The sequence below is a fragment of the Meleagris gallopavo genome, unplaced genomic scaffold (assembly GCF_000146605.3).
Source record: "Meleagris gallopavo isolate NT-WF06-2002-E0010 breed Aviagen turkey brand Nicholas breeding stock unplaced genomic scaffold, Turkey_5.1 ChrUn_random_7182001874166, whole genome shotgun sequence".
Lineage (NCBI taxonomy): Eukaryota > Metazoa > Chordata > Aves > Galliformes > Phasianidae > Meleagris > Meleagris gallopavo.
Window position 1 is genome coordinate 25,929 of NW_011138804.1, and position 12,208 is coordinate 38,136.

General features: G+C 42.7%; 1 protein-coding gene across 1 annotated transcript; it reads left to right on the forward strand.

Annotated features, from left to right (window-relative positions):
- Positions 1-4,889: 4,889 nt before the first annotated feature.
- On the forward strand, positions 4,890-12,202 carry LOC100551343 (soluble scavenger receptor cysteine-rich domain-containing protein SSC5D-like). The gene is made up of 5 exons (XM_031557601.1): positions 4,890-5,001; positions 6,933-7,166; positions 8,861-9,214; positions 10,339-10,663; positions 12,112-12,202. The coding sequence occupies exons 1-4, from the start codon at positions 4,890-4,892 to the stop codon at positions 10,623-10,625; spliced, it is 987 nt and encodes a 328-aa protein (XP_031413461.1). The 3' UTR covers positions 10,626-10,663; positions 12,112-12,202.
- Positions 12,203-12,208: the final 6 nt, after the last annotated feature.

A 12,208-nucleotide genomic window follows, 5' to 3' on the forward strand; every position in this document is an offset into this window, starting at 1 on the left:
TATTGCAAATCTTGTAGCCTGCACTGGTGCATTATTGCAGAAGCTGTGATCGTTTACTAGTCTGTACCTCCTGGACCTACAAGGCTACAGTGTAGAGCTATCACAGCTGGATAAATCAAATAAACTATATCATCTATAGCAATCTATAAAACATTAAATTGTTGGTCGATTCAGTGGCTTTAATGTGCAAAATGGAGAAAACACCAACAAGATGGGACAGGATGCCTGCCTGAGTTGAACTTCATGAGTAAACGCTCTGAGCCCAAAGTTAAGGGAGAACAGAGCATCTGGCACTGGATGAAACAAGGGAAGAGTAAGACATCAGTATCTACACTGCTGCTGGTATCTGTAAGGACACCAGAAGGTAGTATGGTTCTGCAAAAAAATTTGGATTATTTATTTCTTTATCCATTTTTACCTGCTGAAGTTGAGTCGGACTCATCTGGACTCCACATTTTCCCTCCAACCTTTCAGACTCCAATTGTTCTAGAGGAGCTGCAGGGAGATTTTTCTTCTAAGGTAGCACAAAATGAACATGATCATATCAAAGGAAAATCCATTCTTCACTGTGATGGAAAGACACACACACTGCACTTTCCTCTTTTTTTTTTAACATGCACACAGAAATAATTCAAGTTTTGCAGCCTTGGTTACGTGCTCTGTATGTTTATATACGTCTCTATGTATTAATATATACACAGTATACATGTGTATATGCATGCACACACATCCTTGATGTCAGATCCTGTGCATGAAATCATCTGCATGCCCTTGCCCTCCATGGAAGAGGAGAATGAAGAAAAGGATGAATTTAGGAAAGAATCAATTTAGGAAAAAACATGAGCAACATTCCACAGATAAAAGTACAAGAAAAAAGAGGTGGGATCTGCCAGAATGAAACTGCTTAAACTCACAAGGTCTCAGTAACAGGGTTTCTGAGGAGCTATGAAACAAATATCACTGGGAACTCCAGATGAGGTGGTGGCTGCTGGGGCTTGGCTTATGCTGCCTGTCTCATGATGAGGCCACCCTGACCTTTCCCTGAAATACATTTTGTTTGTATTAATTCAGCCTCTTTGTGGCTTTTGCTGATTTAATGCACAGCTTTAGGGTCAGGCTTCATCATACCCACTCGCTGGCTTACGTGAGTGCCAAAGGACTCTGCAAGAACCTCAGCATCTGCAGCAATGAGACTGGAAACATCTACAAAGACAAGCTGATATGCAACATATCCATAGGAACTATGTTTACCCTGCAATAACATTTGTATAGTGTATGCACCCTATATCTCCAGTATAGTTTTCCTCTCTGAAATCATGCTGTAGCAAACCACAAAATGAGTGATGTCTGTTTCAGCAGCAGTGCTAAAGAATGCAGCCCTAAAGTTTAGGGTTCCCTGAGTTGCCTGTAGGGTTTTGAGTAGGGGTAAGGTATAGACTGGCTATTGTTCAAGATAAAAAATGTTGAGGAAAAGCAACACATGCCCTGAAAGCTGGGGATCCCCATGGAGCTAAGAGTTGCAGCTAAAATGAGAAGAAGGAGGATAAGTTTCTGAATGCTTATATCGCTGAGCAGTGCAAGAAGTAGCCATGTATGGGGGAAAAGTCACATGTACAGATTGCATGGAAGAAAAGGCTTCATATGGATATCTCAGGCAATGAAAAATGGGTGTAATATCACCATAAGGTCAAGTGTCTCGGTTTTTATAAGAAAAGGATGTTCTCTCCTTTGAGTATAATGAAAAGTACAAAAGAGACATGGTTGGAAAAGACTCCTTCAATCACAAATCTACACAAAAAAACAATGTGACTGTACCCTACCAAATATAAATATAAACTGGTATGACTTTGTGCCAGTAAAATACTCCATTTCCTGACCAAGAAAGGGAACTCTTCAAATACGGTGAATTTCTTCATACATGATATGCACTGCCAGATCCTGAGGAAAGTGTGAATAGAAGAGTTAAGGAAGAGATTTGCAGATGAGACATAGCACCTCTGCTGGTCCAGCCTAATGCAGACTAAACCAGATGATGGGTTTTAGTGAAGCAAGATCAGTTGTATGTTATACCATGGTGATTTAGAAGTTCAGTCTAGTCTTTGCACAAAGAAAAATGTTGTGTTACAGGACAGGAATTGTCTGTGGTTGTGGTGTGGGCTCTGTTTTCCTAAAAATAAATGAACACTGCATGGCTTAAATTAGAAGAGATCTTAAAAGCCACCTCACTCCAACCCTCTTCCATGGGTAGGAACAACTTCCACAACAGGTTACTCAAAGCCCCATCTAACCTGGCCAAAACCTTCACAAATAGATTTTTATAGACATTTTAACAACTCCACAGAAATACTTCGGGGGAATCAAAGAAATGGAAAGACCTTTGCAGATCTTGGCTTAGGGATGGTTCTGGGATCTGTGTTTCCCCAAGCCTCTGCAGAGCCCAAGCAAAACCTAGGTCTTTACCTGTGCCAAAATACAGCTTGTTCCAAAATCACAGCTTTATTTCCTAGGACATTCAGACTGAGACACCTTAGCAAGGCTCCAGATTTGACCAGATATTACCATTATCTGCTCCATCCGTGGAGACGTTCACGGATGGAGCCCTGAGCAGCCTGATTCAGCTGTAGATGTCCCTGTTCATTGCAGGTCAGTTGCACTGGATGACCTTTAAAGGTACCTTCCCACTCAAATGATTCTACATGGTATACTCACCAAGGAATGGTTGTTCTACGAGCAGTGATCACTGCTTTCCATACTGGTTGAATTTGCCCATCCACATTGAGATCTCGAGCCATGCTCTGTTCTAATGCACTACAGTCAGATATCTTTGCTCATATCACACACTTCAAATGTTTGCATATCTTGATTAAATACTTGCACTCAAGCCATATGTGTCTCATACTATGCCTAGCATGATGCTCCTTTCCTTCCCAATCTGTTACTCGTACAAACGTAGCTCGTGCTGCAGCACTTTGTTTCAACAGATTATGTCATATATCCTGAGACGAGCTTAGGAAAGGATGCAACAAATTCCACTCCTCCAAATATGCGGAGGGAAGATAAAACCGATCAGGATATTTCCAAAGGCAGAGGGAGATACAGAAGCAAGGGCACGCAGAACTGCTCCACTGTTTGGCCAATGGCCAACTGGTTTCAGTGGGAACAGAGAAGATATATAGGGTTATATTAAAGGTCAAAACGAGTAGGGCTGAAGGGTAAACAAAGGAACTACAAAGCCAATTGAAGTTGAAGTAAATAATAAACAGAAGGCTCAGAACACAAGCTGAAGGAACAATAGCTGGTTGAAAAAGACATCTTAATTGAAAATGTGAAATAATAATGTAGAGTAGGGAGTTGAATTGGCACCTCTGACAAAAAAATTGGGCATGAGGACTTAGTGGCTCTCTTCAGAGTCAGGTAAGGTATTGCTGATATTTCATCTAGAGCAGAAAAAGTTTGTATACTTTTATTTTAATATCTTGTGGGATCTTCCATCTTGGTTCATGATTTCTTTGATATGGTCCCTTTCCAGTGTTCTAGGTCTTGCTTTTGGGACAAACCATGAAACAGACCAAAACTGAATACAGAAAACCTTTGGATCATGCAGGTATTTGGGAGATTAAATTTAATTGGTCTTTCTCATTTTTTCCCTATCTGCATATGGGAGTTTGGAGAACTACTAAATGGAAGAGGAAATATATATGCACAGAAAACTGTCAAGAGGTGGACCTTACTAAACCACAAGCAATAAAGAATACTGAACAGATGAACTGGCTACTTAAAAGAGGGCTTGGAACAGAGTGGGGCAAGGAGTACATAATCAATAAGATTAGATTGAAAGACATGGGTTTATTTCTTCTGAAGAAGAGGAAGAAAAGGATGATGAAGTAACGTCATAGAATCACTTGAAAGTCAGCAATAAAGATCCAAAAGCTTCTTTGTCCTGTTCAAGCAGAATCCCCTAGACCAGATGTGTCAAAGACATGTTAAGTCAGATTTTGGATATCTCTGAAGATGGATACTCTGCAGTATCTGTGAACAGCCCGTTCTTGTGTTTGACCTCTCTGACAATTTAAAAAAAAAAAATGTTTTCTTGTATCCCATATGCTTCCCATTCCTAGACTCCTAGACAGCATTTGAGAACTGAGCAAAGAGGCAGTCATAAGTGTCATTCATTTTTTCTCTGAGAAGTTCTTAGAGGGAGTTTATAAACAAGAGGGAGATTTTTTATATGGACTGACAGTGATAAGACAAGGGAGAATGGTTTTAAACTAAAAGAACTGAGATTTGGATTAAATATCAGGAGGAAATTTTTTTACATCAAGAATGGTGAGACACAGGAGAATGTCCCATCCCTGGAGGCATTCAAGACCAGGTTGGATGAGGCCATCAAAGCCTGGTGTAGTGGACAGCACCAGTCAACGGTGGGGGGATTGGAATTGAGTGGGCTTTAAGGTCCCTTCTAACCCAAGCCATTCTATGATTCTAAGTCTTCCCTGGGCACTGCCTGGTCACAAGTTAAGTCCTGCAAAACAATTTTATTTTTGTGAAAGCACTGGCAGAAGACAAATGATTAGGTTCATTCTAGCATGGTTTATTTTTCCTTGACTCTTTGATGAACAGAAGAGCATGGGAGGAGAGAAGCAGAATGAGGAGATGTAAGGAAGCAGAGGTGGCTAGTGTTCCAACAGGTGAAAAGGGAGAGACCAGTTAAGGGGAGGAGTCAGAGCAAGGAATATTTGTCATTTACCTCTGTCTTTGTCCCTGCAGTACTTTCTCCTGCCCACCCAGCCAGTCACCAATTCTAAGCTCTTCATCTCTTCTCCAAGGACAACATTTCTTGCTCATCCAGGCTTGCAGGGGTCAGATCATACAAGGTCTCTGCTGTTGCCATGGGACCACCAGGAAATCTTTTCCCATCTAGGCATCCCTATATCAGCAGTCTGTCTGCCTTTGCTGGAACCAGAATAGAAACGGTGCTTTTCCTCCTGGTATGGCTTTGTGGTAAGTTTCCTCCTTTGCTCCTGGAGAATGGAGTTTCAGATATGGTCTGATAAATGGTGCTCATGATGGATTGACCCCTCTCATATCCTCATTGGTGTTTTTCAGTGTGGAGAAGGCAAGGATTTGGGGAGAATTTGTTGTCACTTTTCAATACTTAGAGGAGACTTATAAGATGGAGAGAAACTTTTCACAAGGGCATGTAGTGGTAGGACAAAAGGTAGTAGTTCTAAATTAAAAGAGTAGATTTATGTTTGATAAATGGAAGAAACTCTTCACTGTAAGGGTCATGAGGCACTGGAACAAGCTGCTTAGAGAATTTGAGGGTGCTCCATTCCTGGAGATGTTCAAGGCCAGGCTGGATGAGGTTTTGAGCAATGTGGTTTTGTGGGAGGTGTCCTTGTCCAATGGCAGGGGGTTCGGATGAGATGATCTTTAAGGTCCTTTCCCACCCAAGACATTCTATGATAAATTAAATTTCTGGTGCAGGAAAAGGGCATGACCTTTCTGAGGCAAGGAAATACAGCATTGGACATCATCATTCGGCTTCCAAAGATCATCTGGAGATTTAGAGGCATTATGAATGCAAATATTCAGATACAAATCCTGAGAATAAATCAATGCAAGCATAAGGACAGAGTTTCCTTTGGTAGATTTCTGTAATCCAGAATTTAATCCTGTTTTCTTTGCCTCTCTTTTATACACATAGACTGGATTTGAGCCAGGACCTAAGAACAAATAAGCATAGCATGCCTATCTGTCAGTGTCAGTGCTTAGTGCAGCTGCATTTATATCCTGTAAACCTGCACAGTCAAATCCTTAAACAAAAAGTAGTAAAATAATTGGGTAAGGATTATCTGGAGACAGTGGCATTGTTGATTTTTGGTTTCTTTTTTTGACAAAACCTGACACAAGTTAAGGCTGCTTCAATGATTAGGACAAAGAAAGGGTAGGGTGAGAATTGTAAATGATCAAGGAAAATAATCTGGCAATTTAAAGCTTGTAAGGAAACTATCTGTGCTTCCCAGTAGTGTAGAAGAGTGGACCTGGCAAGCTTTCACGTAGCAGTCCTTGTCATAAACCCTATGGTATAAGTATATAATGATATGTGAAGCAGCACCAAGTACCAAAGATGCAGACACAATTTAAACACCAAAAAACATCTTTCTGAATAAGGGGAAACTTTGACACCCAGGCTTGGGTCCTCATAGTAGTCAGGAGTTTTGTTACAGTCATGAAGACTATTTAGGGCAGTTCTGGCAAGTGTTTTTGACAAAAATCTTAAATATTCTTCATTTGATGTTGAAATCCTAACTTGTACTCCAATAAGTGAACTAAAATTTCCTTCCATAACTTGCACAGTGCAAGGACTGATGTAACTCCAAAAGAGCATTCATGGTCTTATGCATGGAGCTCCCTGCTGCACAGATGGTGGACAGGGATGATGCCACAGTAGCTCAGGCTACAGCTCTGGGTCACACTGTGGCCTCCATCCCTTTAGGGACCATATCCAGAGATTTTTCTCTCATGGTAAATAATACAGCCTACGGTTTCTGTGGTGTGGAGCTGTCACATCAGATGGTGTGTTGGGACTCTTCCATAGCTGAAAAATTGTCCAAGAAGGACAAGTTACTAGGGAACCCATGATCAGGACATTCCTAGGTGACAAGAAGAGCTTGCAACTTCTTGTAAATAAGCAGAGATTAATTAGACATCCTAGAAAAATCTTTGTAAGACATCTGCACCACGAATTAGCCAGCAAACATTTCTTTCTGTGTTCTTGCTGGAAGCACCAATGGATAGCACGTCAGCAATCCTTCCCCAGCCAAATCTAAAATGGCATTATTCCTACAAGAGCAGGATGTTACATTCTCCACTATCAACCAAAAGCTGTTTTGTGTTCATTTTCTACCTTGACTTTTTTTCTGATTCAGGTGTTGCCAACTCAGTTCCCATCAGACTCGTAGATGGCCCCAACCGCTGTGCGGGGCGGCTTGAGGTGCTCTGGAAACAGCAGTGGGGAACAGTGTGTGATGATAGGTGGGACCTCTCTGATGCCATGGTGGTATGCATGCAGCTGGACTGTGGGAAACCACTGTCTGCTCCTGGCTTGGCTCATTTTGGTCAAGGAACTGGTCCTATCTGGCTGGATGACATGAAATGCAATGGTACAGAAGTTGACCTTTCTGCATGCAGGACCAGATCTTGGGGGGAGCATAACTGCAATCATGGAGAAGATGCAAGTGTTGTGTGCTCAGGTAACTTCTGTTTCCACCATTCCCTGCGGAGTGCTATGTAGAAAGAGGCTTTTAAGCATGTTTGCAAAATTTTATTTTTCAGTGCCACTCTTAGGATTCAGATCATACGTAGATGTCTGTTTTATAGAACTGACCCAAAAGACAGTGTTATCCATCTCAGTTCTTTCGGCAGTTAAATTCAGTGATGGTGGTGCTGCTGTTCTGTTCCTGCTCTGCTCTGCTCTGCTTCTTATTCCTTAACCATAGAGTAAATGAGCAAAGAAAACCGAAATGAACTTCAGCTGGATGCACAAGTTTTCCATGCATGTATTTCATGGCTAAAATAAGTCACGAGAGTTGAGCATTTGTGTCCTCTTTCCATTTGTATTTTGGGACTGTACTACCAGTGAGAACATTTATTCTCCAAAATGGCACTCAGATGAGAAATTCAGCTGTGGGCCATTTGTATCTGTGACAAGTCTGACCTGGATGTGACAGCATGACGTTGATGAACGCTGAGCAACAGAAATCAAATGGGGAAGATTTGATGGCTAACACTGTGGTTAATTGGGAAATAAAACATAATTAAGTGGCACACAGGTTGTTTATGTTTGAGAGGTGATTTGGATGTGGATGGGCTGCCCATTGCCTTCTTTCATGATACTGCTCCAAAGACGCTGCTCCATTCTGAACAATGAACCAGGTTTCCAAATTTACATTTCCTGATTGGTCTAAAATGGGATTCAACTCCATATTAAAACTTAGACACACCTGTGAAATTGCCAGTGCTGCTGATTTGGTTCGATTCAATTGTAGTGTGGGCAATTGAATCAAACCAAATGAGACACCATCAACTAACTAGAGAGCACCAGTGGAGACAACCCACTGTTTCATAGCTGATAAAATGGCATCATGGCTGAAACACACCACTCACCACCTCACTGTGCTCACATTCACTGTTTGGTATTCATAAATGTTCAGCAATGATGAATGTCAATGGGTGCCATTTTTTCCACATGGAAGAATTCAAATGCTCCCCTTTGCTTCATACTCACTTCCATGACTGATGCCATTGTGTCAGACTGACCCTCTGCACTCATAAAGCGACAAAATATAATGCAATATTGGTGGGAAGGTTTAACTTCTACTTCCATAATACCAACATTGGCCTCTGATCATAGAATCATAGAATTGCTCAGGTTGGAAAAGAACTTGAAGATTGTCATGTCCAACCACAAAAGGATGTTGTAGGTCAACATAATAAAACAGGAGGCATTACTTTCAGAGCAAACATCATAAAATATCAGCACCCATCTCTCAAGGAGAAACCAAGAAGTGTGTAAGACATATGGGTGTCTCGTTCTGCTGTCAGTTGCCACTCTTGGTGTAACATTACAGTGTGCATTTTGCTCCTGCTTTATAAAGAATTCCAAATCCAATCTATTAATCTCTCTGATTGGGAAGTCTGAAGCCACAGAGAAAAATTCAGAATGTGTTCCTCATCAGTCTTTTCTAGTTCTGAACAATAATAATGGAGAATTTTTCTTTCCTTCATTCCCTACGGGCTCTTTCCTTGTGCAAACCCTGATCCTGTTTTTTGATGGTGGTGGTTGATTGATTTTTTTTTTGGTGCTGTTTGTTACTTTTTAACGCAGGAAATAGTGAAGCTGCTCAACTGCGATTAGTGAATGGTACAAATCACTGCTCTGGGAGAGTGGAGGTGCTTTATGGCCAGCAATGGGGAACGGTCTGTGACGACAGCTGGGATCTACTTGATGCTGAAGTTGTGTGCCGTCAGCTGGGCTGTGGGACAGCCCTGTCTGCTGCTTCCTCAGCTTATTTTGGCAGAGGATCTGACCCCATTTGGCTTGATGATGTTATGTGTAAAGGAACCGAAGCTGCCCTGTCTGAATGCACTGCAAAACCTTGGGGAAAACATAACTGTGGGCACGGAGAAGATGTTGGTGTTGTATGCTCAGGTAACTCTCATCCTGCATGACACAAGTGAGTTTTGTGGGATCTGGAGATATGCTGGAGATGCTGTAGGGAGCACTGTTCCCTTTGGAGCAAAGAAAACTCCAACGCTCAAGAGAACTGAAATGTCAAATGTGGTTTGCACTAAAATGACCTTGCATCTTCTTGGTATTAAAAATTTTCCACTGCATAAGCCACTGGTTGAGCAGTGTTGGTGCAAGAATTATTTATACACTCCCACAATATAGCACATGGACATGCTTTGGTAGAGAATATTCTTTCACTGCCTTCAGCAGTCCCATCATCTCACTGTTCTATCAGTGGATTTAGTTCCTTCTTAAGTATCCCCTAAACTGCTGCGTTACACAAGGTGCTACCATGGCGCATGTTCTCTCTCCAAGTGTATTAGAATCAAGTCCTCGAACACAACCATAAACCCAAGGCCCCACCTTCATGATTCCCAGAGCCACCCACTGCCTCCTGGTTCTCCAGCTGTCTGGCCAAACGGAGGTAGCATGTTCCATGAGGTGTTTACCCTAAGAAATTTGCCATTAGGTCAGTTATTACCAATACAGTGATTACTTGGACATCCCTGGAGGGAGAAGAGTCTGTTTCCCACAGCCTTTCTAATAATGAGGCACTAACAAGACTGTCAACTTTGTAGCCACATACAGAGGCTCTCCAGCCTCTCATCCCCTGGTCTGCGCATATCTTCAGAATCCCCCTTCCCCAGAATGTGACTCTTACACTTGTTCTTGTTAAGCTTCACATAGTTGGTGGTTACTCTCTAATTTTACAGGACCTCTCTGTCAAGATTTCTGTGAGTCAACATCTCCTAGTTTAGTGCCATCTCTGAAGTTGGTATGTATTCAAGCATCCAGATCATTAATAAAAGCATTTAAGAGAACTGACCCCACAGTGGAGCCTTTGGGAGCCTGAATAGTGATGCTGCTGAACATCTCATGCTGTGACGATGGAAGAAGTGTTTGTGCTGCTCCCATGTGCAGTATTTTTCCATGTCACAATCCACAAAGTGAAAAATACCATGTTCATTGACAAATGGAGAAAAGACAAGCCAGATTCTGCATGAGATTCTTCCCTGGTCTTTTGTTTTTTTTCCCTTCTGCAGGTTTTGCAAAACCAGCCCCGCTCCGTTTAGTGGGTGGATCAACCCACTGCTCTGGGAGAATCGAGGTGTTCTATGGGCAGCGCTGGGGAACTGTGTGTGATGATGGCTGGGACCTGGCTGACGCAGAAGTCGTGTGCAGGCAGCTGGGCTGTGGAAAGGCCTTGTCAGCTCCCCATGGGGCTCACTTTGGGCAAGGATCTGACCCAATCTGGCTTGATGATGTCAGCTGCGTAGGGACGGAAGCTGCCCTCTCCGCATGCAAAGCCAGTCCCTGGGGAAGCCGATAACTGCAGGCATGGAGAAGATGCTGGTGTGGTGTGTGCAGGTACCTTTATGAGCATTAAAGAATAAGCCATCTTGGGTCATCCTGGGGCCCCTTTGACACTAATAGGTGCTTGCAAAGAAAGCACACAGAGGACTTCAAAATGATGTGTCTACATCCATTAGACAACTACAGCCTGTCTTTCCTTATGTAGGTCCTTTTAATGGGGTGCTTCCAGGGGGCAGTTTGCAACCAGAGATAGAGGTACACACAGGGAACACATCTCATTGTGTTCTCATATCACTTACTCTCCAACCCAATAACTGGGTTATTCTTCTTATTATGTAAAAGAGAAGAGCATGTGAAGTGTGACGAGCATTACTGCATAAGTCAGCCACAGCCTCAACTGGCCAAGTTCTCAAGTTCCACCATTCTTCTTTCTCCTGTTTCTCTTCCTTCACACATTAACAGAAACACGCATCAACTGTTTCTGTTAAGGATGGCTGTAGGTCTTCCAGTCCACTGCTCTGCCAGTCCTCAGCAGTTCCCATCAGGGGCTGCTTAGTTTGAGAGGAGAAATTCATCTTTCAAACATCAGACACACAAAAAATCATAGAACCATAGAGTGGCTTGGGTTGGAAAGGACCCCAAATATCATCTAGTTTCAACCACCCTGTTGAGCAGGGTTACCAACCGCTAGACCAGGCTGCCCAGAGCCACATCCAGCTTTGCCTTAAATGCCTCCAGGGATGGGGCATCCACCGCCTCTCTGGCAGCAAAATGAAGATATTAAATTAAAAAATGTGGGTGGACTTCACACCTGTGAAGGAAATAAAAACTTCGGGTCAAATTATTCTTTCTTGTGTCACAGCTGTCCCAAGAGAGATGCTGCTGAGCATTTAAACGTGTATAACAGGCCACACTGATTCTGTCCTTGAATCTTACTGCTGTTCAAGGAATAATCCTCAGCACTCAAGATTAATGGCAGACCTTCACCCAAGCAAGGACCCCTGCTCCTAATACTTGATGCTCACCATCAGCTGAGCATTACAACCTCAACATATGCTATTGGCAGCCCTCAATCAACTTGTGTCATCCAGAAATTGCTGATCCCAACTTCTGAGAGCCCTCAACACAGCCTTAATGTAGGCATGCCTGTGCTCCTGCAGCAATGTTATTTCACTGGTTCCTTCTATGCTCAGCCTACCAGCCCACGTGACTCCCTCTCGTCTGTTTTACCACAGTAACATGCTGCAGGCATAACTGTCATCTTCTGAGAAAATAGAGGTTCAAACAGTTGGCTGTTTTTTACGTGAGACTAGCCAATGAGAGAGGGAACCAGAGACCACAATTCTATGAGACAGAAGCTGCTGCAAGGATCTATTGGCCTATTAGGGAAAAAAAAAGAGCAATGTCCATGCCACATCACTGCTGTCCAGACATGATCAGCACAGACCAAAATATGAAGGAAAGCACAGAAAACTGATGTCTTCACTATATCTCAATTACAGGGTTTGCTGAGCTTCTTCCAGTCCGGCTGGTGAATGGTTCAAATTTCTGCTCCGGGAGAGTTGAGGTGTTTCGTGAGCAGCAATGGGGAACCGTCTG

Bases quoted from the DNA above. Each gene is read 5' to 3' on its own strand.
- LOC100551343 (XM_031557601.1), top strand. From the start codon at position 4,890: ATGGGACCACCAGGAAATCTTTTCCCATCTAGGCATCCCTATATCAGC. The intron at 7,167-8,860 runs GTACAGAAGTTG...ATTGATTTTTTT, and splicing joins GGATGACATGAAATGCAATG to TTTGGTGCTGTTTGTTACTT. The intron at 9,215-10,338 runs GTAACTCTCATC...TCCCTTCTGCAG, and splicing joins TGTTGGTGTTGTATGCTCAG to GTTTTGCAAAACCAGCCCCG.